The sequence below is a fragment of the Maylandia zebra genome, linkage group LG7, assembly GCF_041146795.1.
Source record: "Maylandia zebra isolate NMK-2024a linkage group LG7, Mzebra_GT3a, whole genome shotgun sequence".
Lineage (NCBI taxonomy): Eukaryota > Metazoa > Chordata > Actinopteri > Cichliformes > Cichlidae > Maylandia > Maylandia zebra.
Window position 1 is genome coordinate 42,446,365 of NC_135173.1, and position 27,844 is coordinate 42,474,208.

General features: G+C 39.0%; 4 protein-coding genes across 7 annotated transcripts in view; all 4 read left to right on the forward strand.

Annotated features, from left to right (window-relative positions):
• Window positions 1-2,583, forward strand: part of slc27a4 (solute carrier family 27 member 4) — a 22,477-nt gene extending 19,894 nt beyond the window's left edge. For all 3 annotated transcript variants that reach the window (XM_076886397.1, XM_004538292.6, XM_004538293.6), the window contains exon 14: window positions 1-2,583. This exon is cut by the window's left edge and continues 1,411 nt beyond it. The gene's annotated coding sequence lies outside the window, so the exon portion shown is untranslated.
• Window positions 2,584-3,815: 1,232 nt separating this feature from the next.
• ptgdsa (prostaglandin D2 synthase a) lies at window positions 3,816-7,641 on the forward strand. Its single transcript, XM_004538289.6, has 7 exons — window positions 3,816-3,983; window positions 5,051-5,190; window positions 5,604-5,680; window positions 6,615-6,725; window positions 6,817-6,918; window positions 7,029-7,060; window positions 7,199-7,641. Exons 1-6 carry the CDS (start codon window positions 3,897-3,899, stop codon window positions 7,058-7,060), a joined length of 549 nt encoding a protein of 182 aa, XP_004538346.2. The 5' UTR covers window positions 3,816-3,896; the 3' UTR covers window positions 7,199-7,641.
• A 552-nt stretch (window positions 7,642-8,193) lies between these two features.
• LOC101486442 (protein AMBP) lies at window positions 8,194-11,734 on the forward strand. 2 transcript variants are annotated; one of them, XM_004538285.6, is made up of 7 exons: window positions 8,194-8,532; window positions 9,106-9,251; window positions 9,340-9,416; window positions 9,542-9,661; window positions 10,150-10,251; window positions 10,610-10,653; window positions 10,769-11,734. In XM_004538285.6, exons 1-7 carry the CDS (start codon window positions 8,410-8,412, stop codon window positions 10,847-10,849), a joined length of 693 nt encoding a protein of 230 aa, XP_004538342.3. In that variant the 5' UTR covers window positions 8,194-8,409; the 3' UTR covers window positions 10,850-11,734. The 2 variants fall into 2 exon arrangements, with proteins under 2 accessions (XP_004538342.3, XP_004538343.1); XM_004538286.6 differs by lacking the exon at window positions 10,610-10,653.
• Window positions 11,735-12,445: 711 nt separating this feature from the next.
• On the forward strand, window positions 12,446-17,519 carry ambp (alpha-1-microglobulin/bikunin precursor). The gene is made up of 10 exons (XM_004538287.5): window positions 12,446-12,671; window positions 13,344-13,486; window positions 13,999-14,075; window positions 14,171-14,287; window positions 14,431-14,532; window positions 14,936-14,991; window positions 15,253-15,334; window positions 15,426-15,593; window positions 15,921-16,094; window positions 17,374-17,519. Exons 1-10 carry the CDS (start codon window positions 12,552-12,554, stop codon window positions 17,397-17,399), a joined length of 1,065 nt encoding a protein of 354 aa, XP_004538344.3. The 5' UTR covers window positions 12,446-12,551; the 3' UTR covers window positions 17,400-17,519.
• The last annotated feature ends 10,325 nt before the right edge of the window (window positions 17,520-27,844 follow it).

Consider the following 27,844-nt stretch of genomic DNA (forward strand, 5'->3'; position numbering starts at 1 on the left):
AGTCCAGTATTGCTGTGTGGCTGTTTTGTGCAGGTTTTGTCCTGAAAGGTAGACTTTGCCTATATTAGGGTGTGTATATTCTTTTATATTATATAAATTTGAGTGAAGTGGCAAAAGCACCTGATCAGTGAGGAGTTCATCTGGTGCTAAAAGGGATGTTCTACAAGTTGAGGGAATGCTGAATGATCCAAAGATTCAAAGGCGGGAGCAGGAACATTTGAACTGGAAGGAGTGCATCAACATGGAGCAGTAGAAGAAGAGAAGACAACATGCTTTGTCATCAATGTTATTGTCTGTTGTTTGCAGTAGATGTTCTCTGAGGTTGTAGCAGCATGAATGAGCATCATCAACCACAAGCAGAGCACTGTGCCTTACTGTGAGTTCACCTCCCAGGTTCACAGGCCCTGGCCCACACGCTTCCTTTTTGGACTTCATCTTTCACTCTCTGTTGGTGTCCGTCTTCCATGACCTAATTTTGTCTGTCTCCGAATTACCTGACATACTAGTCATGCAAATCTGGCGCGGATCACAGGAGCTCCAAATATTTTCCTGAAAATTGTCTGATAACTATTCACGGCAGCCACTGGACTGGCATCTTTATCCTGCCAGGTGCAGGAAGGGTTTGTTTTTGTCATTGGGCAGGGGTCCAATTTCCCAAGGCTGCTGTGATAGCAATTCCAATGACCAACCTATACTTCTTGTTTTTAAACTCTTCTGTTCTTTTAGTCCTAATTGTAACTTTAACATGTCTGCTAACAGTTTTATTTGCTTTGTATTTCTTTCTTGGGTTGTCATATAGTATTTTACCCGAGTTTCTGTTTGCTCAGCACTTTTATTTTAAGCCTTTATTGTACTTTCTGCCAACCGGCCCATTCCTTTCCCTTCATCTCTTCCCCGTTCTCCTCTCCCTCCAATCCCATCCGTTTCTCTCGGGTACTCATTTCCTGCTTCGTGTTATTACTGATTCAGACATTTGTTCAAAACAAAAAATCTGAATACATCTCACATATTTCCTAAGTTCCTAATTGCAACTTGATGGTTTTATTTACGGTAGTTGACTTTTAAGATGGTTCAGAAGGTCTCGTAACATGACGTTCCAAACAAACGCTCAAAACCTTTTTGCAAATATTGTTTACCAAAGTGTGTTGTTTGTAGTCTGCCATTACCCTGTTTGTGTGTGTGTGTTTTTGTTTTTCTTCTTACATTGCAACTGATCACATCCTAAGTTGCCTACAATACAGCAAGTTATCTTTTTCAGCAGTTTATGTTTAAACTGTTTCGACAGATTTGTTGCTGCTTCCTCCGTCTCTCTCATTAACTTGTATTTATTCTTTAATGATGAGTGTGAAATGTTCTCATGAATGTATGAAAAAGAAAATAAGTGATGGTGATCATGTTCGGTAAAGTCTGATTTGTATATCCAAAGGGAACTCAGTTTGGCTGTTATGATGCTTCTACCTGAGGGGTTGCATTCATCGACCCTGACCACCAGGGGGCGTGTGATTAAACAGTCCCACAAAGAGCACTCTGAAGAGGATGTTTCCATTATTTTTAATGAGTTAAATTATTATTTTTGAACAACTGTTAATTGAACTTTGATTGTTTTACTGCTACATCTGTTTGCTTTTGTGTTGTTTGTGTGAAATCATAGCTTTTTTGTGGTTTTGATATAAGAAAAGAGGATTCATGCATTTTGAAAGACAATCGAATGGCTTTTTGTTTTTTCTCTTAGCAGGATCTGCCGGGGGGGGGGGGGTTGGTTCAGGGAAACACTTGATTTTTTTGCATCTACTCAGAGCTCTTTGTTTTGTGATGTCTGAGAGAATAAATATTGAGTCAGAAACTACACTATACAAACTAGGCATGGTCATGATCACGCATGATAATTTGTTTAAGAAGTTTAAAACTGATTCAGAGCTTTCATTTAGCATGTCATTAAAATGACTCTGAGGAACCAAGTTCCCATACCATCTGAATACATTTACATTATCGTTGTACGGTTTGGATTTAACATGAGTCCCTAACACACTCACACATGGAGATCAGTGTGACCATTCAGCTTCTCTCATACTAAGAAATCAACAAAACTTCTGAAATGGTCAAATTTGGTGAGGAAAGCCTCAAAGGCTTCAAGCTGTCACCAGTCTTCCCAGCTCATAATGAGATCGGTCAATGTATGTCGCTTCAAATACAAGTGACGAGTCACCTCTTAAGGCACAGTTAAGTTAAACTGAGTGGTGATCACGCAGCCTGGCTGTTTTATGTATAACACATCTTTTTGTGTTGCACTTTTCTTTGTTCCTCCCTGTCGTGGTTCAAACATGTCTGCCTACATATGTGGAAAAGGATTAGTTGTTTGTTTTTAATTCAGTATATATAATTTTATTGTCTCACTCCATAGACAGCAGTTCTGTGCAGAGTGCGTAGAGGAGGTCTGTGAGGTGTGCTGTGTGTGTGACACACTGATGTCCCCTTGTCCACTGAAGGCTCATTGTATACATCATGCATCTCAAGAAAATGGGATAAAAGCAGAGCTGCAAATGGAAAAATCATCATTATTAATAAAAAAATATTTAAACTCTTCACTGGACTCTGATTGCAATGACACTTTTTTGTCTTCTGATGATGCAGACTGTCGAGTTTGAATTCTGATAGTGAGATAGGCTCCTCTTAATGGCTGTACCAAATATCGGGCTAAGCAGGTCATTTTAGATCAAGGTGTGTCCTAAAAAAGGAATGTGAAGGTAACTTTAATGTAATAAACTATTAAACTGATTTCAAAGAGAGATTTTAAGCAAAATATTATTTCTTTTCCACATGCATATATTCATCAAAGCACTGCAAAAACTTGTACATGTTGATATTTTCTAGAGAGGTGCACCTTGTTTACTAAAGCTTCACAATGCTGATTCAAATGAATGTCTTGGTCCCTGCAGATTTTGCTGAATTTTGTTTTGTTTTGTTTTGTTTTGTTTGTTTGTTTTTAAGATCGTTTATGACTGCCTCAGATTTGTACAGGAAACGTGCACTAATTTAGACCCAGGACAAATCTTTTTAGACGTGACCTGTCACCTGTTGAGCGTGCACCACAAACACATCTGGTGTAATTGTGTCCTACATTTAACATTTAAATCCACAACTCATACTGTCCATTTTCCATGTTATTTTAGCTGTTGAAATTTGTTTGTTTTTGTTAACCTCTGTTTTTCAAAGATATATGGAAAAACAAGGTGACACCAGTAAATCTCTAAAGCAGAGGCTCTTTGGGAGAAACTGCTTTCTGTTCCTATTTCCTAAGGACATCTTAAGACCCAAATTCCACAAGCCGGCTGGTGAAGGTGTTTCAAAATCTGAGAAACTCCTCTAACAGAAAGGTATGAACAGCTTTCTTGTAGGGACATGCGTGATATTTATGACTGACCCTGCTGTTGCGCAAACTTGTCCTTTTAAATGCGAATATAAGTTAAGCTGGAGGCAGCAGCCAACACAGCGGTACTCCATGGAAAAATGAACCATCAGAGCTGAGAAACAGGTTACTGGTCTCTCGACTTGTTTTTCCTCATGTGTCTTTCAGTGCGGGACAGGGAGTTGTGAAATCATGTGAAGTCTTTGCTTTTGAGGACAGCTCATGAATCGCAGCTGATTCTGGTAAACCACAAGCTGAACCTATAAAGCGTTTAAGTCCGTGGCTGTTTTCAGACTTGCACATTTCCAACACTTGGCTACTGTTCCTTGAACCTTGGCGATGATTGGCTGACAACCAGGTGGGTGGATCAGCAGGGGGGAAAAGTAAACATCACCCCAGGCTTTGCCACTCTGTACCTCTCTTTGGCAGCACAGTTCACTTTTGGCTCAGGTCAGACACCAGCTCACCTCGCGGCTTCTCTTCCTCAGCCATGACGATGACTGTTGCCATGGTGATGCTGTGCATGATGATGGTACATGCAAATGTGAAGCCGCAGAAAGATTTTAGCCTGCAGAAGGTAGGATGGAGGGTGTTTGGTTTTTAAGCTTTTTTCTTTTTATATATTTTTTTATGTTTCAAACCACGTTTATTCGTTTTGTTAAGAACGGGGTTTCTTTAAAAGGAGAACAGCTGTTCTTTGTTTGTTACATGACGCCACCTACTGTCTGCTGGTGGTTTTATGTGTGCGCACAGTTTGCGATGAGTTGCTACCTTACAATAAACAAGATTAATGCACAAGTAAATCGTTTCCTGGTTTGATGGACTGTGTGAGGTTAACTTTCTTTGGCATATGTGCCACAAGAAATGTGTTTGACTGGCTATGAAGTGGGATTGTCCCGCACTTACTTCTTCTTAGCCATATTATGCCTGTAAGCCTTTTAACGTTTTATTCTTTATTTTAAAAGTAAAATGTTTATTTGACACAAAGTAGTGCTGATTTTATTTTCCCCGCCAGGATTTTTTTTTTTAATGTAGGCTATTGTCTGTTATATAAGAGTAAAAGTTAACACTTTCCCAATATAATTATAATCATTGACATTAAGTCAAGTAAACACCGTTTTACATGAGGAAAAATGAAAGTGGCTCATCGGTTTTGATGTACATCGAACATTTGAGATAGGTAAGGATGCCCTGCTTTACACAAGTGCTTGCAACAGGGTACACATTACAGCCTATGATAAAATAAATATGTGAGCCACACCATTTCACTTCAAGATGTGCTCTTTCATTCCGATCAACACAAGCACTGTAGTTTATTTTGAGTCAATCCCACATACCCCACCTTGCTTCCTTAAATACTTAGTGCACCAATTACCCGACTAAAAATACTCCCAACACATTATTTGTGCCTTAAAATACAGAACCTCATTGTTTCAGGGAAATACTTCTTCCTCTTTATTTAAATAAAGAGCCCTGCATTTAACCATTTAACCAAATGGTTAAATTCACGTGCATTTAACCATTTGGTTTATGTCACCCAGTGCGTCTGGGACTGTGACAGACAGGTCACATGTAGCCTGTGCATGACTGCTCAGAAGTTCCAATAAACTGTGTCCTGTTTTTGTTTGTTTTGTGTGTGTTTAGTTTGCAGGAAAATGGTATCGCGTGGGGGTCGCCTATGACTCTCCGCGTTTCGTCCCATTCCGAAGAATAATTAAGGCCTCCATGGGCACCATCACGCCGCTGCCAAACGGCAATGCTAATCTCACAATGTGGGAGGCAACGTGAGTCTGTTTTTGCAGGGGTGACACATTTGATCACTGTTGACATATGTGGACACGCAGGGACATGCCGCTCAGTCTGTGTGAGAAAAGACTGTGGCAGAGCTTTTTTAAACTCTATTATGGGGCAAAGTCAGGACACTTTTTAAGATCTTTTAATTAAATTTGACTTGTTATTGTGTCCATGCCCTTTATGTGCTCCAGTAACCTTTGTAATTTACACAATATGCTCTCACAGTTATTTAAGATGGCTGTTGAGTGGCAAACTTGCATACAACAATAATACATATTGGGCTTTATTGAATTAATAACATCAAAGCTATCATATGTGTGCTAGTCAAGGAAAAGAGTTAAACAGAGAGGAGTAAGAAAGTGACACTTGTGGATAAACACTCATTTTTCTTTGCTTTTTTCAGATCCTTTGGTTGTGTAATCAAAAAGTACCAGTATGAGAGGGCGAGTGTACCTGGACAGTTCACCTACTTCAGTGCACGTGAGTCTTTTTCTAAAGACAACTGACTTTTTCCATCATAGAATAAAAACTTGACTGGTGCTCACAGCATGAGTTGACATTCAGGATCAGCAACATGTCATGAGCAAAAAAACCACAGTGATCACAAGGATGAAGCTGTGCAGTCCAGGCACATGTGACAAAGTAATGACATAAGACTGAGAACAGGAAACAAGAGCAGAATACACACCCAAATATATTTGGGGGATTTTTCTTTTTTACTTTTATTATTTTTTACAGTTACGGTTTTCATGTGACATGTAAGTATTTTTTATTGTTTATATAGCATGCTGTCTAAATAACAAAATGTATATTATTAAATGTAGTAATTTAAAATGCATAATTTTTACAGTGGTATAATTATGATTATGTTAGAATTGTATTGTAATGAACATTTAAATGAATGTAAATTGTTCAATAATGTATAAAATTTTCATTACAATTTTGAGAATATTTTAAGTAGGTTTAAGTTTTCATGCGACACTTAAGTATTTTTTATTATTTATATAGGTCTGCTGTCTAAATAACAAAATGTATATTATTAAATTTAATAATTTAGAATTAAATCTTAATCGAATTAAGATTCATTAACATCCAGTAAGTCAATACAAAAATTACATATCTTGTAAATTAATTTTATCTTCTACCAAATGCAATTGGGGGGGTTTTACGTTCATGTTTTTTTCTTTTTGTTTTTGTTTTTTGTTTTTAGCTTTTTGCATTTTAAGTAACCTATACAGGCCTAATAGAAAAATCATATACATCCCATTTGGGTTTAGTGCAGGCAATTCTGTTTCATCCAGATTTAATGTATTGGTCTATTTATTCATTTATTTAATCTGCCTATCAATTTGCTTTTAAATGTTCAACTAGCAGGGGTGCTAAAATCTCGCTTCTGTGTCACAATTTCTCTCAGGCCATAACATGGTGAAGGACATCACTGTGGTGGAAACAAACTACACTGACTACGCCATGGTCCTTAAGCACAAGGTTTTCAACAGAGAGTACACACAGGTGGCACTTTATGGTGAGACACGCTCACAGATGCGTCTGAACATGCAGGCCACTGCAATTCTGTCTTCTATACACCACATGTCTGTTTCTGTACTTGTCTGCAGCTCGCACTCTGAGCGTCAGGCCTGAAGTCGTACAGAAGTTTAAAACCTTTGCCTTGTCTCGCGGTTTACCAAGAGAGTCTATTCTGATTCCACCTCCAGCAGGTGAAGCAAGGGGGAACACGCCTCCATATATACACATAGTATATACACATCTGCGCGCATGTTGAAGAAAAATTGTCATAATTTTGGTCTGTATGTTTTCTGGTGAACAGAAAATTGCCCGTCATCAGGGTCTGGGCGTTAGGTAAGGCAATTTCTTTTTTTTTCTTTTTCTTTTTTTAAAGAAAAATATATATAAAAAACACAGGTGGTTATTTTAAATCTGCGTGTGCGAATGATTTCTGTCCAGCTAGTATAAAATCCTTTCTGTTCCCCCTTCTAGGTTCCCTGCTGTGCCTGAGATGAGGGTGGCATCACGTGTTCTTCGTGCTGTTCCAGCTGTGTGTCTGTGTCCAGTTTCTGACAGCATTTATGTATTATAAACTATTATTAAAAAAAACTTCAGCAAACATGATGCTGACTGCAAATGGCACAAGAAGCAGATATTGCTGATTACATTTATCCTATAGATCAACCTTGATTATGAAGCGTTTTCCATTATTTTCACAGTTCACATAGTTAAATAAACATTGACCTCCAGACTTTTATTAATCTAATTTGAGGGTGGGTTTTTTGTCTTATTATGGTTACATGTAAAATATGTTAGTATGTAATTCTGTGTTTTACTGGGATCTATATGTTCATCACCTGACAGTTACCTCTACCAGCTATAATATTGGCGATACAGTCATCATATATCAATAAATATATTTCTGATCAGCTGCATTTTTCTTGAATTAAGAAATTTTACCTGCATATGCACAAACACTTTCTCTTGCATAAAGTGTTGCTGCAGAGGTTCACACTGAAAAGACAAATGTAAATAAAAGTTGGCTGCTTCATCGACTGCCCTGAGCCATATCAGCTGTGCTCTTTCACACTGTTGACATAATTAAATAAATATTCAGCCTGGACATAATAAATAAATCTCTGAGTAGATTATCTACAGTTTCTACTGCATTTGTGGCACAAAACAAGTGGTCTAAAGGTCACTGAAAGGAAGTTTTTTCCCTCAGTGAACACCAGGTGGCACATACACACCAGTATGTGACATACAGTTTATGATGCAGATATCATGATACCATGAGAAATGAGATTAAATGAGCTGTATGTTGAAGGGACACTTCTGTCTGTGGTAACATCAAAAAGTCTCTGTAGCTGATACTAATGCTACATTTCCCCACAATCTGTTAATTACTAACGTATATTGATCAGTTGTTTGTTTTAGCTTCAAACTCTGAAGTCCAGCAATTCATTTCTGATTATTTGGACCAAAGGACACACAGTGACATGCACACACCTCTGTGCACAGACACACTGATTGTCAGAACTTTGCGCGTTAAGTTGTGTCTTTTCTTGCTTCTTTTGGTTGTGTTTTGAGAGGGGATTCACAAAAGCCACATACGCAGGGTGTCCGTTTGACCCAGAAAGGCAGCAGACAAAAGTTTCTGGGAGGTGACAGAAAGAGACAGGTTGGACAGGCAGGCAAACAAAATGCAGGGAGCGGTCAGGCCTGTGTCTGTGCTGGTAATGGGGTGGGCCCTCGTGACCTTCCAGGTATCTCCTGTGGAGCCAAAAAATTTTACCCTGACCCAGGAGAACTTTGATCTGGAGCAGGTGAGTGGATAAAATACTAAAAAATGAAATTTCTTTAGTTATTTCCCACCCCACCCAACAACAAAGTTTATCACTTCTTTTCATTCAATAATATCTGAGGTTGTTTTTATTGCTGCACGTCAATCCACATGTTTTAATGTACAGTAATTATGAGTCTTGTCGCACCACGCCTTGACTTCAGCAATCTTGGCACAAATTCCTGAGAAACATCAGCTTATCCAGAAGTCAGCTAAACATGTCACACCCCTGCTGATTCATCCACAGTACACTGGCTCCCTGTACTGCCATGAATTCACCCTAAAAACATGACTATTAACATTTGAAGTTCTTCACAGGCTCTGCCCTGCATATTTCACTGATCTCCTCCAAACTTAAACTTCCTGCAGTGTTCATCTGGGTGCCAGGTCCTTCTCTTATGCAATACCTAAACTTTACTCCCTCACATCTGCACACTCCTTGACAGAATTCAAAACTGCGCTCATGACATTTTTAAGCTGTTCTGTTTTGTTTTGACTGGTCCATTTTATAATATTAGTATCTGTTCTGTTTTATGTCATGCCGTGTTCCTCGCAGTTTATGGGAAAGTGGTATGAGGTGGCAGTGGTGTCTACCTGCCCTCATTATATGCAGCGTAAGAGGGGAAACCCTGTCATTGTTGCACTTGAGCTGAAACATGTTGCATCTGAGGAGAACTTCACCATGACAGCCACTGCTTTCAGGTCAGATTCACCCACATGCTGTTTCTCATGGAGTGGATGAGTATGCTACACTCAATATAACCTTTCATGTGTTTGTGTCTGCATATAGGAACAGCTTGTGTACGGAGACTTCAACAGATTACAGTTTGACGGACACTCCAGGGCGATTCTTCTACCACACTGCAAGTATGTTTTCTGCTTTCCTGCATATATAGTACATCCTTCCTGTGACATGTGTACAATAAAAACATTCTCATGATGCTAAAATAATACTCAGAAAACCTGATGCGTTAACACTTTATTTTCTACAGGGCTCGGGGCCGACGTTGATGCCTTTGTGGTTCATACCACCTATGATGAGTATGCTGTAATGCTTCTGCTGAGCACAGAGAAACCATCAGGAAATAAAACCACCATAGCCAAACTTTACAGTGAGTGACCACTGTTGGATCATCAGCCATTTTACCTTTGATTTATCAAGATATCTGTGTTGATTTTTTTTTAGCAGTGCATTTCTTTGTGTCCGAATTAAAACAAGGGTCAGGTACTTTAATTTATCAATCAATATTAATTATGAGTAAGCTAATAATAGACTTCATATTCCCAACACCTAATCTAGTGTACTTAAAGCAGGTAAAACTTGCAAAGCTTCTGAGGCTACTGTATAAAATCTAATTGTCTCTATATCTGACTGTAATCTTGTTCAAATCATGAGATCTCACATTTAGCCTTTTAATTTGGAACTATTTAATGTTTTTCAATATAAAATTATAAAAACATAGAAATTTGTTGTTCTCACAGAGATTTTAGGAACTTTAAATGTGCTGATTCTAACACTGCCTTTCTGTTTCCTTCCAGTATTTAACAGAGTATGAACAGTCAGTGTTATAAAACACTAAAGAAAATCTGTCCTCTTCAGGTCGGACTGTGGAAGCAGGCCCCGCTGTGCTGGATCACTTTAAAACAGTGGTCAGAGAGCATGGAATGAGAGACGATGCTGTCATCATGAATCAGGACAAAGGTGCACACTCTCCCTGAGAACTATTGATGAGTTTACACTCGTCATCTCCATCTTTAACATTTTTTGCCCAGTATATTCACTATCCTCTGCACATGTCCAAATCATCTTTACATGCTGTTCAACCTGAGCGAACCCTCTGATTTGTTGTAATATAGTCATCGTCGCCCCCCCCCCCCCCCCCCCCCCAAGCAGAACAGATTTGCCCGCTGGGATAGCCATGTTTGACACCCTTGCTGTTATTGATTTTTCCCTCCTGTTATTGAATATTATCTTCATGGTTGTGTTTTGCATGTTTAGTGTTTTCTATTACTAACTGCATTTTAGAAAGTCATCAACTCTAATCCTTCTGCCTTTACAGGTGAGTGTGTTCCAGGTGAAAAGATGACAGAGACACCTACTCAGGTGCATGCTTCACACTAACACACTAACATATAACACTGTAAAACCCAAGATTTATAACTATGTTAAAGTGATGAGTCTTTAATGCATTTTAATACCTTGTATGTCATTATTTCAGGTTATTGTTCCCAAAGGGTTAAATAGAAACGCGGTTCCACGTACGACACATCCCCAAGAAGAGTTCACTGTTACCATCTGACCCTATCCTTACCATCCTCCTCTGTCAGATAAATCCTCTGCATGTCCTCCTTCACTATATCCATGGATCTCCTCTTTCACTCCTGCCTGGCAGCTACACGTTCAACATCCTTTGCCAAGTATATCCACTATACTTCCTTTGCTTATATCTAAACCGTCTCAGCCTTACCACTCTAACTTTATTTCTGAACTGCTCTACCTGAGCTGTCCCTCTGTGGTACACGTTTCTAATCCTTTCTATTCTGGTCAATCCCAATAAAAACCTGAGCATCTTCAGCTCTACCACCTTGAGCTCAACCTCGAGCTGGCAGACCTCGAGGTCTTTTTGTCAGTGCCACTGTCTCCAAACCAAACATCATACTGGGTATGACTACCAGCGTTTAAACCTTCCTTTTACTCTTGCTGCTATCCATCTGTCACAAATCACCCACTCGACTTTGCCTCCACTCTCTTGTTAACTGTTAATATAAATAAAAATATGTAAATGTAAAAAAAATGCAATAAGGATGTTGTGTTTCTGTCAAATTTGAGCGTTTTAATAAATATATATTTGCTATATATTTTAATATACAGCTGGTACATAGTCCAAAATGCAAATTGTTTTTTAATGTGTGAAACAAGTTTAAATACAAAAAAAGGACTTTAACTTTTAAGGCCCTTTTAAAGCTGCACCACCTGCTATATATGGCATGGTGTGCTAATACTTTCCACAATTATTTATCATATGCATTTGGATGTGCAAGTTTAAGAGATGTGACAAATATTTATTTAAAGATAATATTTTATTGCCAATATTATTTCAAATAAAGCGACCATGCTATTTGAGAAAAAAAAAGCACCAAACATATGGCAAGTGTACGGTAATAAAATATCTCATGTACAAATGTTTCCTGTATGTTTCACTGCCCCAAGGAATCATTTTCAAAATGGGCTGCACCGCTCCCCAACGGGACATGGAGGGAGAGAGCTGAAACAGAATCATGCATGCATGTGGATACCTTGTAAATTTACTCCAACATCATGGTTTCACATTATAAAGTTACAATTTAGTAACTTTATAATGTTACAATTTACACATGTCTGGAATCATACATCAGTCCAATCCAAGCCCTCAGAAATGTGATTCTGGCTAACCTACTATCCAGTCACATCTGGTCCTCTTTGCTCTCTAACCTGTCTGTGAATAATATTATAACATTTTTCAGGTTCCAGTGTGATCTTGAGCTGGGGTCCTGGTCTGTACATCCACTGGTACAAAGTGCAAGCTTGAGCTACCAATAGTTATTTAGGTATTACAAGGGTGGAGCTGTAGACGGCAGCTCACTCGCCAAGATACGTAACTTTTTGTATATGCGCCCAAAGCATTGTGGGCTCTGTAGTTCAGAAAAGATAACTTCTATAACTTATACACATTAGGATGAACTAGTATGCTATTGTTACTCATTAGTCCCTCCAATCATGACAAGTATTGATTTGTTTGCATTGCAGTGGTCAGGTGAGATACACAAAATCTGAACTTTGCTCTTTTACTTGTTTATTTTTTACTCAGCTGTGGGGGGGCTGGGTACATGAGGGGGACCCGGCAAACATAGCCCATAGCAGTTCAATGCACTGTCTCCTAATCAAGAGGTGAGAGGGGGCTGTTTTGATGTTTCATACTTAGGGGACATTGTTACCAACGCGTGGACAGACAAGCTGGTGAGATGCAGAAAGCAGCGACTGTGATTACTCTGCTGGTCCTGGGATGGACCTGGAGCCTCGAGGGGCTCCCTGTACTCACAGACCCGCTTTACCCCACACAGGAAAACTTTGATTTAACCCAGGTAAGTGCTCGAGTTCTGCGCTCTGGTTAATATTCTTTAACATTGTGCATATTGCATAATTCTGAGAAGTGTTAAATGCAAAAAGTTAAAAGCAGGAGATGCTGGTATGCCCTTTTCCTGTGTATTTAAATTCTAACATTTTATTTCTTTTAGTGTTTACTGAAAATTTCTTTAAGCCTTAATCTCAAGCAGAGGAAACCTAAAAATATGAGGATTATATGCTGAGGGCTTTTATAATGGAAACTAGAGCTGTTAGTTGCACAGTGCAAAGGTCGGGTATGAATCCATTGAGTGCTCATAGATAACTATGACAGAGCAAGCCTAAGGTAATATTTATCTATTTCTCATTGCAAAACATCCTTTATGATCCAGTCAAACGACTGCTTCAAATCACTTGTATTCTCAGGACTGAGAAGGTCCAAAGTAAACGTTTCCTTTAGATGTAGAACACAAGGACCTCTCCAAACTTGTATTTTTAAAACAAACTTAAAATAGTTTAATTAAAGTTGACGTTTTGCTTTAAACCCAGCATTAAAACAACATTTAACTATATACTTTTTTAATAATCTATATTTGTAACATCTTTATTTTTATACCAGATGTTTGGTTAAGCAGTCTGTGAGTTTTATATCAATTTGTGAAAATCTTCCTTTTGTTTACCTCTCCTGACAGTATTTGGGAACATGGCATGATATTGCCATTGCATCCACATGTCCCTATATGCAACGTTATAAGTCAGGTGCAGCCATCGGAAAACTGGTACTTCAGAGAGGTGATAATGAAGGCAAACTCAAGGTGACTCGAACTTCACTGAGGTTAGTAGAAAACGCATGGGTGTGCGGACACAAACAGTAATGTACAGCAAGCATGTATTTCTGACAGCAAAACACAATGTCCACTATTGTGTTCCCTTCAAGCTGTGTGGGTTTTTAAAAAAAATGTTTTTTGTTGTTTGTTTTTGCTAATGTACTCATTCTAAACATTCTAGCAGACATATTGAGGGAAACTGGATTAACCAAAATTTAAGAGAAATCTGGCAAAAAAAAACAAACATAATATTTAATTTTGCTGGATGAATTTTATTTGTGAAAGCTACCAAATTCTGAGAATCTGCTGTAAAAGAAGCTATCAAGCTGTAAAATACCAGTAGCAGCTGTAACATTAATGCGATCTGCTCACTGATGTATTAAACATGTTTCCTCAAATGAGTCTCTCTACACATTAACTGCTTTTAACTCCAGTATATTCTAAACCCCCCTCTTTGTGTGTGTGTGTGTGTGTGTGTGTGTGTGTGTGTGTGTGTGTGTGTGTGTGTGTGTGTGTTAAGACGAGGAACATGTATGGAGAGGATTGAGGATTATGAGCTGACCACCACACCAGGACGATTCTTCTATCATGTTGCAAGTATGTCTCTAATCTGTGTAAATAATGCTGTACGTGAGCTTTTGTACAGCGGATTTTTCGATATTATGACTCTCCCTGTACTCTCCCTCTCACAGAGTGGGGGGCAGACGTGGATGCATACGTGGTTCACACAAACTACAATGAGTACGCCATAGTAATAATGAGCAAGCAGAAGTTATCAGGCAATAAGACCACCTCAGTTAAGCTTTACAGTGAGTAAAATGTAAACCAAAATGGATTCATTTGACAGTCCTTAAGTATACACTTGATTGTTGTTATAGTGACTATTAGGTGAAGTCCTGAAGTCTTAATGCCATTTTAAGGTTTTTATTTTCCAAATGATTGTGTTCTTCAGGTCGAACTATGACTGTGAGAAACACTGTCCTGGATGACTTTAACAGACTGGTTAAAGACCAGGGAATGAGTGATGCCAATATTATCATTAAAGAGAACAAAGGTACAGCCCACACATACAGACACACGCATAGACAGATTATCACACACGCTAACACTCTTCTAAAATGGAGTGATAAGCATACAGTCTTCCTCCGAGATCAGTACTCTAGTTCTTACATTTTAAAGAAATCAACCCAGATCTACACTCTATCTTCATGGTTTCTTTCCTTGCGTATGTTCTACCTCTTTACAAAAGACATGAAAATCCAGGCTCACACACACACACACACACACACACACACACACACACACACACACACACACACACACACACACACACACACACACACACAATAAAATAAAAAACTTGAAGAATGGAACTGTGTTTCATAACATCTTAACACGACATTTTAGGCTATAGATGAAGTATATGAACAAATGACACTACTTCACTTGATCTGCAGGTGACTGTGTTCCTGGAGAGGAGGTGGCAACAGCCACAGCTCAGCCTGAGCCTCAGGTATTACAATCTATTTAACATTGAATATTTTATGCATATGCTTTAATTGTATTTCCTTTAAAATGCATGAAAGAACATCTGTTGTCCTTTGTACTCAGGAGTTTGAGTTTTATGGTAGAATTCATCATAAATGAATTACAAGGCCATCATATAATCCATGTGAGACGTTACATTATAGGAGATCATTTTATCGGTATAATGCAGATTATTTGTGGTTGAGTCATTTTTGTATCTCTGAGTCTGTGTGTCTGTGTTAAACAGCGTGTGAGGAGAAATGCAGTGCCTTCTTTGGCTCCAGATGTGGAGGGCTCTGGTGATGATACAGCTATGTTCAATGGGACTGGTAGGATATCAGTTTATGCCAAATATCAAGTTCTGATTCTGATGTTGTATATTTTCTTATGCATATGTATATTCCCTCGCTGTTCCCACAGAGGCCTGTAAAGCAGCACCAGACACAGGACCGTGTTTCGGGATCCACGTGCGTTACTACTACAACTCCTCTTCAATGAACTGCGAGCTCTTCAAGTATGGAGGATGTTTGGGCAATCAGAACAACTTTGAAAATGAAAGGGACTGTTTGCAGAGTTGCCGCACCGAAGGTAAGAAAAAACAAACACAACATGACATTTGCTAATGTGCATAGATGTCCGTGCAACACACGTGCAAATTCAGGTTTTGGGGGGTTTGGTCCAACATTTAATTATGGATTCAGCTGGGGTTTCCAAATGACGCGTAAACGGAAGAACACTTATTTTCTATGAGAAGCTACTGTGTTTGTTTTCAATGAGGCTCCTTATAACAGCCACAGAGAAAGGGACTGCAACTGTTTTACAAAGTGCAATTCATGTTCTACTTGAGACTCTTGTGGCACACCACGAATGAATATTACCTATATTATATTGTGTGTATCTCTTTTGTCATTTCAGCTGTGTGCCGTCTGCCTATGGATGCTCAGCCCTGCACAGGGAAGCCTCCCATCTGGGTTTTTGACTCCACCGCTGGTCTGTGTGTGGCCTACAAAAGCGGCTTCTGCCAGGCCAACGGCAACAAGTTCTACAGCAAGGCAGAGTGTGAGGAGTACTGCGGGGTGATGAAAGATGGTGCGAAAATAAAACAAGTATAACAGAGCAGAACTGTGGCAGGATGCAAATAAACACAAAGACACATTTATCTCATAGAAATCCCACAGATTCCAAGTCCATGGCTGAGGCACTTAAAAAAAATCTCCCAGCCTTGTTTTTTCTTCATATGTAAACAGAAAACCCAATTTTCAAACAACATTTAAAAAAAAAAAAAAAACCTCTAACCCTTATGGCTAAACCACATCATCACATCAAAACAGTTTTAACCAGTGATCGTACACACACACACGGCCAGTCGGAAAAAAAACATTACTGCTATTATGCTACTACATCAAAAAAAAAAAGGAAAGAAAAGAAAAGAAAAGAAAAGAAAAGAAAAGAAAAGAAAAGAAAAGAAAAGAAAAGAAAAGAAAAGAAAAGAAAAGAAAAGAAAAGGAAAAACAACAATGTTAACAACACGTAGCTCCGGTCGTCTTGCATCTTAGGATTTACTCATGGAAATGGCTTCTTTCACATGTTTCTCATGCAGTGTAATTATAATGATTAAATGGGAACATTATGTTGTATGAGAAAAAATGTGAAAGGGGCCACTTTAATGGGTGTTTGTGCTGGAAAACATAAACATTGATTGCAGAAAGGGGCATTTTTCAATCTGGTTGCCATTCCATGAGCAAGAACACAGTCTGTCACAGCTGCTCAAATGTCATTTGGAATTACTGTTGTTAGGCATGAACTTACTCCTCCTCCTCTTATAAACAGCCCTTCTCTATCTCTCTCTGATTGTTTGTTGATATTGAGCTTCAACTCAACCAATGCCATTCTGTGACGATGGACTGATTGACTAATGTTACTTACATGACATCATTAGCAAGAAGTGTGAAGAGTTTTAATTTGTTGTCGTTGTGTTGAATATATTTTTTTTAAAGATATTTTTATGGAGGGACAAATTACAATCGTGTGAGTAAGGTTTTTCACAGGACTCTGTGCAGACCTGTGAAAAAACTAATTACACCCTTACTGCTTCCAAAGAAAAATTATGATTTCACTAAGGTTTCCAGAAAAATATGCTCTTATGTCTTTTGTTCAACAACTAATAGCCCAAATTGGGTCATGCAACAGAGCCACGATCCCAGTTTGCAAACCTATAAAGGAAAACACTTCTGCTCACTGGAAAAACTGTTGATGCATGATAAATACAAGTAAAAGTTACAGCTCAGTTTGAATCAATTCCTGCAAATGCATCAAGTTCCCCATACATGCTGGTCCAAACAATGTATATATGCTTTTTTTTTAACAGATGAAGGGCTCCTCAAGGCAAACTGACTGAGATGAGGAACCACTGCTGCTCAGTCAACATAAAGGGATACGACACAAACCACCACAGTAACAAAATATGGCTTTGTCTCAGCAGCGTTGTCACCAATAAAAAAAAAAAGTTTTTCAGTTGCTTCTTGTTTGTTACTGGTAAATGGTAAATGGCCTGTATTTATATAGCGCTTTACTAGTCCCTAAGGACCCCAAAGCGCTTTACATATCCAGTCATCCACCCATTCACACACACATTCACATACTGTTACTTCTTGCAATACCAGTTATAACATCACAGCAACACCTGTGTTTTCTGTGTGGTTTCGAATTTTTGCTTGAATCAAAAATTTTATAGCACTTAAGAGTTTAGACTGAATCACCTTCCCTGACTCAATGTGTGAAAATGAACAGACCAGGTAGATGAATACCATTATAAACAATTTTGTGTGCTAAAATATAACGCCTTTGTGGTATTTCCTACTCAAAAAAATATCATGTGAAATGTTACCAGCAGAGGTCCCCATCATTTAAGGTTTAGAGCCAAATGCTCATGTTCCCCTCCCTCCTTCCGGATGTTGCAGTCTTTCTGGTTCACAGAACAAATACTGTGCACAGTCTTTAATGTGTTTTGCGGTGAACATCATAGAAAAAGTACCAACATGCAACCATACACATGTGAATTGCATACACTAATGATTACAGCTGAAAGAATATACTTCTCCTTGGTGACAGTATCAATAATGACACAGTATGCATGTTTATGGTATACTTTCCGGTGCTCAGGGACTCTATCAACAAATCTAAATAAGAAACGTTTCCTAATATTATAATTAAACAAACTGTTTGAGACATGTAAGGGTGAAAATGCTATTAGGATCACCCTACAACAATCATCAATAAATTCTTCTGTTATTTATTGCATGGACCTCAGAATATCCTGGCCATAAATTATATTGTATGATCCTACATTGTTAATCCCATAATGTGCTAATAATTATAGCCATGGCTGTGCTAGTTTATATGAATGTGATATTTTCATGTCACATAGATGTTTTGCATACTTACAGTAATAAAAGGATCTATTCTTAGACCTTGATAAGAATAGTGTATTAGCACTTCATGATATAGTCCCAGACCTAAGTGGCTATTTCCTGGCATTTATCATGTAATTGTTTCAGTCTAATTTTTATCACCATAAATTTTTCATTCAATTGTAATTACACATTATTATCCATGTGCAGGCTCTGTTATAGAGAATCCTAACCTTCACTTCTTTATTATCAGGGGTGCAAACTGTATTACAGAGTATCCCAATATACTTCTTGCATTGTAATTACGCATTATTATCTGGGTGTATGCCATCTTGAATAACTCTGATAACACACTTTACAGCATCTTGATGGAACAAAAAACATCAGTAATGGAAGACTCCTCTCTCACCATTGTAAAACAGAGAAATCATTCGCACCCACAGCCAGCAGGCTTTTAAACTCTCGTGTTAATAGCAGACGAGCTATGTCAAACATATGAATTTCTCTTTGGGATCAGCAAAGTTATTTTTATTCTTAAGCTGTATTATAGAGTATTTTAACCTCTAATGCTTTCATTGTTATTACACTGTATTTTGAGATAGCCTATAGTGGGCTTTGATTAATGTACTAGGTGGAGTTAAAGGGGAGAAGGTTTGGTGTGCTCTCTCATTCAAAAGGATGAGGACTAAATAATCCAGACAAAAAAGACATGAAGAAAAGCCAGGAGGGGGCAATATTTCTCTGTTGGTGTTTCACAGATATATCACACAATCTCAATTACATTCACACAGATTTGAATACATTTCGCAGAAAATGATGAGTCATTCACTGCTGCAGAAATATCACATAATATCTCAACTAATCCTAGGCTATTTGCCCTCTTTTAATTTTCACTCTTCCAAAGGAGCCAGGCTTCCTGCTCTCAGTTCCCAGAGTTCCTGGCTGCTGGCAGTAGAATGCTGGGAATATCCGGAGAGGAAGGGGAAGTGACATCACAGAACTGACCTTCCGTACCAAGCCAGATCACCTGGTGTTCCCTGGACCAGAGTTACCAAATAAGCACAAACATAAATAAGCCTGCCAAGGGGCAAATGCTTTGTTTTTGAGCATTCACAAATGTAATTTCAGAGTGCTTATCACACATTTTTGTGCTTCAGTTTATTTTCCAGAAGTATGGGAGAGACAAAGAGATAGGAGTAACTTCAATTCATTATGCAGGAATCTTTCTGTTAGATTGTCTGAGCTAATTTGGTAGGAAATTTCCACTGCAATTCAGCTGGTTCCTCATATTAACTGAAAGCCTTTCTGAGTTTCTAGTTACTAGTCTGCTGGGGGGATTTTCTTGCCTAATGTCATTTTTAATTACCAAAACATTGATTCAGTCTCACTGATTATGTTACAGTGAGCCCCACAGTACTACCCAACTGTCCTCATGAATTCTAGATTTAAAATTTATTACCCCAAAAATAATAAAAACCTATGCTAAAACCTTAAAATGAGCTAATGTTTGCTAAGAGAAACACACAATTATTTTTTAGCAAAGAGGGACGGCAGAAGAAGAGAAGGGGGTTAGAAGCTGCCCAAAAGAGAAAGCATTTGGATGAGGAGACAAAAAGAAGGACAGATGTGGGAGGAAATGTGATTTTGGAAGACGGCAAAGGAGTCATCTTTCAGCAAACTGCTGCAGCTCCCACTGTCTCATTGTCCTACCAACAGAGGACCCCCTCCACACACACACACACACACGTAGCGGCCGTTCTCTCACTTCAGAGGATGCAAAACTGCCTAATTTTCATTTCAGAGGACATCTTATCCAAACTATAACCAATATTTGCCTTCCCCTTATCCTATAACCAAAACTTCACCACCTTTTTTTCCATCTTCAAGTTCAACTCTGACTACGTGGCCAACCAACAGGCAGCCACAAACATTTAAATACCCTCCTCTAAACCCCAGCTGTGTCATCTGAGTGTTTTCACTAAGTCTGAGGTCTAACAGATGGTTGCCCAAAAAGACAGAACTGGGGGGGGGGAGGGTTTGCTTGTCTTCCTACAGTCCCCCAAACCTATATTAACTCACAGAGTTATAAACATTGCTCAGCATATCTCATTTATTTATCTCTTTTATTTCATATAACATAACCAAAACACAGTGCTATCTCCCAGATGTTATTTAGCAGTATGACAAATGCCTCATAGAAACATAGAACACAGAAACTATCTTCAACATAATTACTACATGCATATATGCCTGTCTGGTGAAAGTGTTAATGCTGACTGAACATGTAAGAACTTTGCTTTAATTCATATGCTTTAATATTTTGGATTTTGCATTTATAACAGCTTTCTTTGACATGCAGTCATTTTACAATGACATGTTTTGTGGCATTTTTATACTGCCTCCAACTAACACTTTTCTCCTTCCTTGTTTCTCCTTCCTCACCTGGTTTTCACAATCCTCCACAAAGACTATGTGTTAAAGGCTCTACTCCTAATAAATTGTGACTGTTCCTAAGTTTACAGGTTACTCAGACATCGCTTATGATAAGTAAACGATTGCTTAACTGAATTAAGGAATGAGTTTGACTGAGACATTTTATTATGAAATAATGTTTCAAAAAGAGGAGGAGATGAATTTATCTAACAAGCAGGAGAAGCTACGACTGAAACTCGGTTTGTGGATGTTATTTGTTTGTGTAAAAGTTAAGCTATTGCAAAAGGTGCTCATGTCTTTATTAGCACTTAACTGCTCAGGCTGTATGTCTTCGATGATAGAGTGAGCGTTATGTTGAATGGGCTTATGCATGTGTTTATGTGCTGGTCAGTGTATGTCATTATTAATTTTTGCAATATAAGAAATATATTATCCAATTAGGTTCGCTGTTAGCCAAATGCAGGTTGCTAATGGTGGTTTGCTTTTGATAGTTTTTCATAGCATTAGCTAACTTCCTGGCTATTGCTAACTAAATGAGAGAACCTGCTTGGTCAGTTGCAGTGTCGATCCCTGCTATGATGGCATTGTATTCACATGTTTAAATGCAATTTTCCACATGCAGTGATTTCTGCTTTGAAATCAACATAAGGGCTGAATGACCTTTGACCAGCTGACCTCAAGAATATCCAACCCTCCACTGTCGCTGCACAGTGTGACGCTCTGGCCCATTCCACTTTGACTGACCTCTCTTTGACTCTCACGCACACACACAGAGGGTATGACCACTCGATGCTCTCCCAGACACAGTCAGACACAATAGGAGACCCGACACATTCCTTTTCCCCAGGTGGCATAAAAGACACAGTCAGATCAATGTCCTAATAGGCTCCAAACCAGTGACAGACAATTATTAACCCCTGACGGGTGTGAGTTCCTCTCTCTCCTTGCCAGACTATTGTCTGACCACCGTGTGTTTGTATTGTCTGAGGGCCTTTTTTGGGAGGGGTCATGTAGTACTGGTTAACCACTGGATAAGAGGTCTAACTTAGAGTATGACATGCTCATTGTGTATGTAATCTTAACCTGAGAAAAGTGGATATTAACCTGCTCCAAATTGTGTCTTTAAAATATACACATTGATAGAACTGACCACATACCAATGTGACAACAAATGATGACAGCTCGCAGCCATGTGTCAGGACAGCTGATTAGGGTAAATTGTGTAAACAAGGATAAAATCCAAGAGCAACTGATATATAACAGTTTGCGAGTGTTACAGAGATACAATTTAAGCATCATGAGGCTATTTCTACTTCTGTACCTCATTCAGAAATCTTCCTTTGCACCTACTCACTTCACTCTCTGCTTCAGCTGGACCTCCCTCATCCCCCAACTCTTCACCGCTCTTTCTCCCCCAGGCTCCTCTCCAATTCCACTACAGCCGTGTGTGTGTGTGTGTGTGTGTGTGTGTGTGTGTGTGTGTGTGTGTGTGTGTGTGTGTGTGTGTGTGTGTGTGTGTGTGTGTGTGTGAAGGGCTGGTGGTGGTAGGACAATGGGCAGTAAGGGGGCTAGTTGAATAGGACCATTGAGCCTGCTCAGCCAAACAGAAAATCATCTCCCATCTCACTTCAAAACCCACAGTTTCACTGCGTACAAGTAGACCTTTATTCTCCATAATTAATCCCTGATACACATATACATACATAGGCACACATGCATATAGATGCATACATACAGGCTTACAAACACACACAGATACAGAAATATATATATGGACTCTGGATGGAGTCTGACATATTAAACTGTCAAGAAGCAAGTTGTTCAAATGACTCCCCTGAATGTTATTCTGAAATGTGAAATTTAAGAAAACTAAGGTCATTTTGAATCTGAAGGCAGCTACACGTCTCCAGAAATTTGGGCCATGTTTACCACTGTGCAGCATCCGCTCTTCCTTAAAGATCAGCTCGTAAACATCTGGGAACTGAAGCGGCTAGTTACTGGAATCTGGGAGAGGAATGTTTTACCATTCCTGTCTGATTGAGGATTGTAGCTCATCAGCAGTCCTGGGTTTTCTTTTCATGTTGCACTAAATGTTTTCAGTTGGCCAAAGGTCTGGACTGCAGGCAGGCCACTTCAGCACCCATACTCATCTACTTTGAAGCCATGTTGTGTTGATAGATGCAGTATGCAGTTTAGCATTGTTGTGCTAAAATATGCAAGGCGTTCCCTGAAAAAAACGTCTTTATGATGGGTGCAAATGTCACTATAAAACATGTATATACCTTTTAGCATCAATGGAGCCTTTCCATATCTGTAAGCTGCCAATTCCACAGACACTAATGCACTCCTATACCATCAGAGATGCATGTTTTTGAACTAAGCTCTGACAAAAAGCCATTCATGGCTTCTACATTTTCTAAAAAGAATTTCAATTTGTCTAACCACAGAACAGTTTTCCTCTTTGTCTCACTCCATTTTAAATGAGCAGAGACAATGGTGATGTTTCTGGCTTATGTTCACATAAGACTTCTTCTTCTTTGCATGATGGAGCAGACAGTGATTTCTAGAAGTGTTCCTGAGCCCAGGCAATAATTTCCATGACAGAATCATACCTTGTTTTTAATGCAGTGGCACATCAGGCCCCAGATTTCCTGATCTAGTTACTGATTTATTTGGCATCGTCCCTCGCACACAGAAATTGCTCCAGATTTTTGGAGCGATATTATGTGTAGCAGATGATACAGTATATATAATCTTCACAATTTTAAGTTAACGAACATGACTGGAACTGTTCCACAGTGTGTGAACAGAGGTGGGGTTTTTTTCCTTTTTCCCAGCCTGTTGAATTTTTGCCCATCTTAACTTCTAAGAAACTCTGCCTCTCTAATAAGCTCTTTTTATACCCAATCATGTTACTTACCTGCAGTGTTGGGGAGTAACGGAATACATGTACCGCCGTTACGTATTTAAAATACAAAATATGAGTAACTGTACTCCATTACGGTTACCATTTAAAAAGGTGGTAATCAGAATACAGTTACTTTGCTGAAATAAAGGGATTACACAGCTGTATTTTCCTGTTTCATATGTTCGGCTATGCCCTCTCTATTTTTGGTTTCCACGCCCCAAACAAAACACGCATTAAGAGGCTCTAATGTCTGTCTCAATCTCCATGTCACCTCTACTTGCGGCTCGCATAATGACGTGAAGAAATGTTTTAAAAAAGATTATTCACAAAAATGATTTAATATGAAGGCAATAGGCAGAGTGTTACAGGCATAGCCCTAAAGAATGTAGCCCCATGGGCAGTGTAGTCCGTGCTGCAGGGAGAATGGACTGCCATACCCGTTATGTGTCTGTGAGCGCGAGGAGGGAGAAAAAGGAAAAGTACGAGCTGTCACGGAGCAGAAACGGGAGCTGGAAGCATGTAAATATAATAATAACCACTGCAGCCAAGAAGAGTGTCTGACGAGCCCAGTTGTAAGTTATTAAGACTCGACTGTACTCTGTGTTCGTGTTTTCCTCCAAAAACAATAAGTTCCGTTGGAGCAGTCTTTCAACGCCTCTCTCTGTCTCTCGCAAGCAAAGTTGACCCACACAACAAAGTAAAGCTAGTTTTCGGCTACGAGCCCGACACGGAACCAACGTATTAGCCAGAGGTCCCTTTACTACGGTTCGGAGCCGCTGACCTGTTTTATATATGCACGGAATAGTTTTCTCTACGAGATCGCTGCAAAAAGTGCAGCCTTACCTAATGTCCACCTACTGTTACTAAGATTTAAAAATCTAGTCGGTATTGGCATGGCGAGTAACCTTCAGTAATAGTAAAAATTCACACAACAATAGTAGATTCATGTAGTACGATAATATAATAGCTAATCCAAAGTATTCAGAATACGTTACTGTCATTAAGTAACGTAACGGAATACGTTACAAAATACATTTTGGGGCATGTATTCTGTAATCTGTAGTGAAATACATTTAAAAAGTAACCTTCCCAACACTGCTGACCTGTTACTAATTAACCTAATTAGTTGCGAAATGTTCCTCTAACTGTTTATGCTTAGTGCTACTTACTTTTCCAGGCTTTTGTTTCCATTGTTGCAGCCTTTTTGAGACATGTTGCCATCAAATTCAAAACATGCTAATTTTTTTTTCATGAAACAGTAAAAATGTCTCAGTTTAAACATCTAATGTGTTTTCTGTGTTCTATTGTGAATAAAATATGAGTTTAAGAGATTTGCAAATCGTTGACACAATGACACAACTTTTTTGTAGAGAAACAGTGCAACAAAAGTAAAACAGCTGCATGACCATGGTTAAAAACTGACCTGTGAACACCAGATTTATTTACAAATTTATATACCTATGCTAAATATTCTCCAGTTTTCATAGCTCTTTTCTAGTCATTTCTACAAACCTCGTTCACCCATTCACACATGCATATAACAATGAATGCACTGGGAGTAGTTTTGGTAATTGTCTGTGAAGGTTCTCAGTCATCCAGGTCATCGTAGTCTAAGGAGCTTGGAAAGAAAAGCGTCCTTGAAGACATTTCACCTCACATCCGAGAAGCTGCTTCAGTTCTAAGAGCAACTGGTGGAGAGTCCCAGATTTTGGTGATTCTGTATTTTGCCCATATGAAAGGAGCCAGAGATGAAATACGTACCTATGGGTTCTGTCGACGATGATGTCTGTATTCCAGCTTCTTGACAGTTGATAAAGGAAACTGAAAATATGATTGCAAGATTTTACAAAGATAAAAAAAAAAATACAGGAACATTAGTGACTGACAAAAAAACAGGAGCTATAGAGTTGCAGTAGTGGACAAATCAAAGATCCTCGTCTACTGACAGTATGCTGAAAAACAAAAAAAGTTATTCAGACATGGCACAGAGGTTAGCAGCCTGTCACAAAAATACATACTTTGATCCTATTTCTTGAATGGGACACATTCAACACATTTCGATAGACATAAAAAAAAAGGATTTTTGTCCCAACAAGGTGATTCCAAATTAGCAATTGGAGTAAGAAACTTGCCATATTTCTGCATGATGTATAGGGACTACTTAAAAAAATTAGAGCAAGCTGTAGGAAACTTCATTTTTCACCATGACACAGTGCCAGTAAAAACATACCTATATAAGAAAACATGCAGTCGAACACTCAGCCATGGCTTGACATTTTTGGAGTAGTGTGGGACCATCTTGACAAAGAATGGAACAACAGTCAGCCAATATCCAAAGAAGAACTTTGAGTGTCCTTAAAGACGAACTATTCCTGAAGACTACTAAATAAAAACTGAGAAAAAGCTGCCTAAGAGAGTTCAAAATGTGCTGGAGAATGAAGGTGGTCGTAGCATATTGACTTTCAAGCTTGCTAGCATTGTACAAACTCTGTTTTTGCCTTATGTACTGTATTTCCGTGTATGTTTGCACATATGTCAATGAATCACTTGTCATTTGTCATTTTTCTGACAAAATGAATTTTTAAATGAGGCATGGCTCAAGAACTATCATCGACATCTTTGTCTTTCCCATGCTAACAACTGAACTTGCTAACTGGTTCCCAGAATAAAAACTACAGTGCATGCATTTTTCCACACTGGATTTATCCACCATCTGTGTGGCTTTCAAATGGGATGGGATTCACCCAATCAGCCTAGAAAGTAACAATTCGCCCAATGTATATAGAGATTAATTTCCAAAACCATTTAATTCTCATTTACTGTGCTGTAATAGCGAAAAATGCTGCACCAGCTGCATCACAATATGTGTTACCAGCCTAATTCACTGTAAGCCCATAACAAGAGGTATTATCTTAAACGGCCTGTTAAACAAAGGCAGCAGACCTTGACAGAACAAGTGCTGTCACAGAGTGCAATATCAGCGCCGGTTTTTGACAGTGTTACACAGGACCATTTAAACTCCACCAAGCTTGTTAGCCTAGAGTTGGTCCTGTGACCAGCCTCCTCATTGTGTATCCATCAAGCTGAATCGGTGTGTAGGAGGGTAATCCATACAGGATAATTGGTACACTTGTTCATGGAACACATGTGGACTATCCATCCATCCTTCCAGACTCAATAGTCATTAACTGATCCTTGGCAAGTCAATAAGAGTCAGCTGATGACAACTCCAGAGGTGATACAAGCATCCTCTAAGTAACTAACTGGGGATCTACAATGAAGCTGGTAAAGGTAATATTTATAAAGGTAAGATGCATCAGGTTAAGTCAATCGTTTTTGATGGAAGTCCACTAAGCAAAGTGCCTTAACTTTTGCACCAATAGCGATTATTGTTTCAGTAAGATCATGAAAAAAAGCAACAAACAACTATTTATGCACAGGGAAAAAAACAACAACAACAAAACTATGGTATAGGGGTTTTATACACAGAAACCCTCAACTGTACATGGTGGGTCAAATGGGGCAGGCAGCAGGAGACAGGATGCTGGAGGTGGAGTGCAAGTATGTGTGTGTGTGTGTGTGTGTGTGTGTGTGTGTGTGTGTGTGTGTGTGTGTGTGTGTGGCTAGTTTGGGGGGTGGTGGGTTGAAGCTCCATATGGGCAACCCACCCCTGGCACCCCCCACCCCACCTCCTGCAAACAGGCAGATGTCAAATGGGACGTGCCTCCGTGATGGGGCACAGGGTCACACTGCACAGGGGCAAATAACAGAACAGGAGGTACAGAGAGGGAGAGAAATGCCTTCTTGCCAACACCCCCCCCCCTTTCCCCCCTCCACCAAAACACAACAAATAAGACATGCACATGCTACCAGGAAAAAAAAGCTGAGCTCACACAAACATGCCGACACAGGCGGAGGGCCGCTGCATAGCATTACAGCCACTGTGACAAACAAAACTCACGGATTAAGCGACATTTACATTTGTTTCCTGACATACATATTTAAGCCCCCTGGAAAAATAAATATGAGAAGCATTATTTAATTCATTTTAATTATATTTTCAAATGTAATATATGTTTTTTTTAGAA

Excerpts from the sequence above, each read along its gene's own strand:
- ptgdsa (XM_004538289.6), top strand. The coding sequence starts at position 3,897 with ATGACGATGACTGTTGCCATGGTGATGCTGTGCATGATGATGGTACAT. Across the intron at positions 3,984-5,050 it reads AAGATTTTAGCCTGCAGAAG|TTTGCAGGAAAATGGTATCG; the intron begins GTAGGATGGAGG and ends GTGTGTGTTTAG. Across the intron at positions 6,726-6,816 it reads CACACAGGTGGCACTTTATG|CTCGCACTCTGAGCGTCAGG; the intron begins GTGAGACACGCT and ends ACTTGTCTGCAG.
- LOC101486442 (XM_004538285.6), top strand. The coding sequence starts at position 8,410 with ATGCAGGGAGCGGTCAGGCCTGTGTCTGTGCTGGTAATGGGGTGGGCC. Across the intron at positions 10,252-10,609 it reads CATCATGAATCAGGACAAAG|GTGAGTGTGTTCCAGGTGAA; the intron begins GTGCACACTCTC and ends CTGCCTTTACAG. Across the intron at positions 10,654-10,768 it reads TGACAGAGACACCTACTCAG|GTTATTGTTCCCAAAGGGTT; the intron begins GTGCATGCTTCA and ends TCATTATTTCAG.
- ambp (XM_004538287.5), top strand. The coding sequence starts at position 12,552 with ATGCAGAAAGCAGCGACTGTGATTACTCTGCTGGTCCTGGGATGGACC. Across the intron at positions 15,335-15,425 it reads AGCTATGTTCAATGGGACTG|AGGCCTGTAAAGCAGCACCA; the intron begins GTAGGATATCAG and ends CTGTTCCCACAG. Across the intron at positions 16,095-17,373 it reads CTGCGGGGTGATGAAAGATG|ATGAAGGGCTCCTCAAGGCA; the intron begins GTGCGAAAATAA and ends TTTTTTTAACAG.